Source organism: Nymphaea colorata, unplaced genomic scaffold, assembly GCF_008831285.2.
Source record: "Nymphaea colorata isolate Beijing-Zhang1983 unplaced genomic scaffold, ASM883128v2 scaffold0639, whole genome shotgun sequence".
In the NCBI taxonomy this organism is placed as follows: Eukaryota; Viridiplantae; Streptophyta; class Magnoliopsida; order Nymphaeales; family Nymphaeaceae; genus Nymphaea; species Nymphaea colorata.
This window is the reverse complement of record NW_022205145.1, coordinates 57,316-59,489: the sequence shown is the minus strand read 5'-3', so window position 1 is coordinate 59,489 and position 2,174 is coordinate 57,316. Positions and strand designations below refer to the sequence as shown.

General features: G+C 42.5%; 1 protein-coding gene across 1 annotated transcript; it reads left to right on the top strand.

The window, feature by feature from the left end:
• The first annotated feature begins 240 nt into the window (after positions 1 to 240).
• Positions 241 to 969, top strand: LOC116245319 (14-3-3-like protein GF14 epsilon). Its single transcript, XM_031616952.1, has one exon. The coding sequence runs from the start codon at positions 241 to 243 to the stop codon at positions 967 to 969; it is 729 nt and encodes a 242-aa protein (XP_031472812.1).
• The last annotated feature ends 1,205 nt before the right edge of the window (positions 970 to 2,174 follow it).

Genomic DNA, 2,174 nt, shown 5'->3' with positions numbered 1-2,174 from the left:
CCCAACCCCAACCCCAACCCCAACCCAACCAACCCCAACCCCAACCCCTACCTAACCATTCTTCAAAGTCCCAAACTTTAACTTTTATGATTCTGGCTGCAATAGAGGAAAGGAAATAAAAAATTCTATATTTTTATTTTTTCTATATGGAAGGCACGACACAAAGATATTTTGCAAATGCAGATTTATATTTGAAAATTTTGTTGAGATTTTTCATTTAATTTAAAATCACAGAATAGAATGACAGCCAACACCCGTGAGGAGCACCTCTATATGGCCAAGATCACCGAGCAAACCGAAAGGTTTGAAGACATGCTCGACGCCATGAACAAGGTCGTCGCTGCCAACGCCGACCTCACTGTTGAGGAACGCAACCTTCTATCCGTTGCCTACAAGAACACCATCGGATCCAGAAGAACCGCATGGAGAGCCCTCTCATCCATTGAGAAGAAGGAAGAACAGAAGGGATCCAAGAACCTCGGACTCCTCAGAGGATACAAGTCCAAGATCGAAGGTGAGCTCAACAAATACTGCAATGAGATCCTCAACCTCATTGACAACCAGCTCATCGTCAAGGCCTCCAACGCCGAAGCCAAGGTCTTCTACTACAAGATGAAGGGAGATTACTTCAGATACATCTCTGAGTACACCTCAGGTGCCGACCACAACAAGGCTGGAGACAACGCCCATGAGGCCTACAAGGCTGCCACTGAGCTCGCTGAGAAGGATCTCAAGACCACCCACCCCATCAGACTCGGCCTCGCCCTCAACTACTCCGTCTTCCACTATGAGGTCAAGAACGACCCCAGCAAAGCCTGCCAGCTGGCCAAGCAAGCCTTCGATGACGCCATTGCCGACATTGACCAGATCGAGGAGGACCAGTACAAGGATGCCACCACCATCATGCAGCTCATCAGAGACAACCTGACCCTCTGGACCTCAGAGCTCGAGGAAGATGGAGATAAGTGATCATCCCAACCAAACATATATACAAAATCAATTGCTTTTGCTAGTTTAGAAAAAGTAGAAAATTCTAGAAAAAGAAAAAATAGTAAGATAGGATTATCTTGCGTTATTTGGGTGGGAATAACGTCTTTGGATGGTAGATTGATGGATTGATGATTGGATTTAATGATTAGAGACTTTAAAGAGGCTAAAATATTTATGAAAGTTATTGGATAAATATTCGAGGACATAATTTTTATTTACAGAAGAATGAGATGACATGTGATTGCATTATTGATTAATAATTTGATTATGCCAATCAATGAGGCTTGCAATGTGGTCATGCTTCATTAGATTCTAATGACTTCATCGCAAAAATGCAAGATTCCTTCACGATGCGTAATGATGATCCTTGTTGTATCTTTCAGCTCAGATAACAATCTGCCGATTATCTGCTCAGTTTCCTTATCAACTGACGAGGTAGGCTCATCCAAGAGAATGATCTTTGTCTTTTTGATCAAGGCTCTGATCAATGAAATTCTCTGCTTCTATCCTCCCGAGAAAATATTTCCCTTCTCTCCCACATTCTCATTGTACTTATTCGGCAATTTTTCAATGATATCATGCAAATGAAGCAACTTGGTCAGCTCAATCACTTCCTCATCCGTGCAATTCGGGTTTCCAAACTTCAAATTGCTCATAACAGTCCCGTTGAACAGATACGGATGCTGAGAGACGAAGGTCATCTGCTTCTAAAGTCGAATTTAAGCTATTTCAAGTTTCTACCGTCCAATTATACGATGCCTCACGTGGATCGTATAGCCTGAAGATGAGATTAAGGATTGTGGTCTTGCCGATTCCGCTCTTGCCGACAATAGCGACGAATTTATTCGGATTGACTGTAAAGTTCAACTTTTGGAGAATGTTATTCGACTCGTTGATATACCTAAAGGAAACATCTTTAAATGCAATTTTTCCCTATATTTCGTCAATTTCCCCTGTTCCTTAGGGGACCGATGACGGAGTAAGCATCATCGAGGTTATCTTTTGATATCTATAAGGTTTCCTCAAACGATCGGTACATGGAGCCCAAATGAAGAGCGGGCCTAAGAACTGGAGCATGAGGGTTGATCATCATGATATCTCCAGTAGTCAATAGTCCCAATTGCGTATAGTAGGCAGCAAGCATCATGTTGAATGTTAGGCCAGTACCAAGATCAATCTTTGGA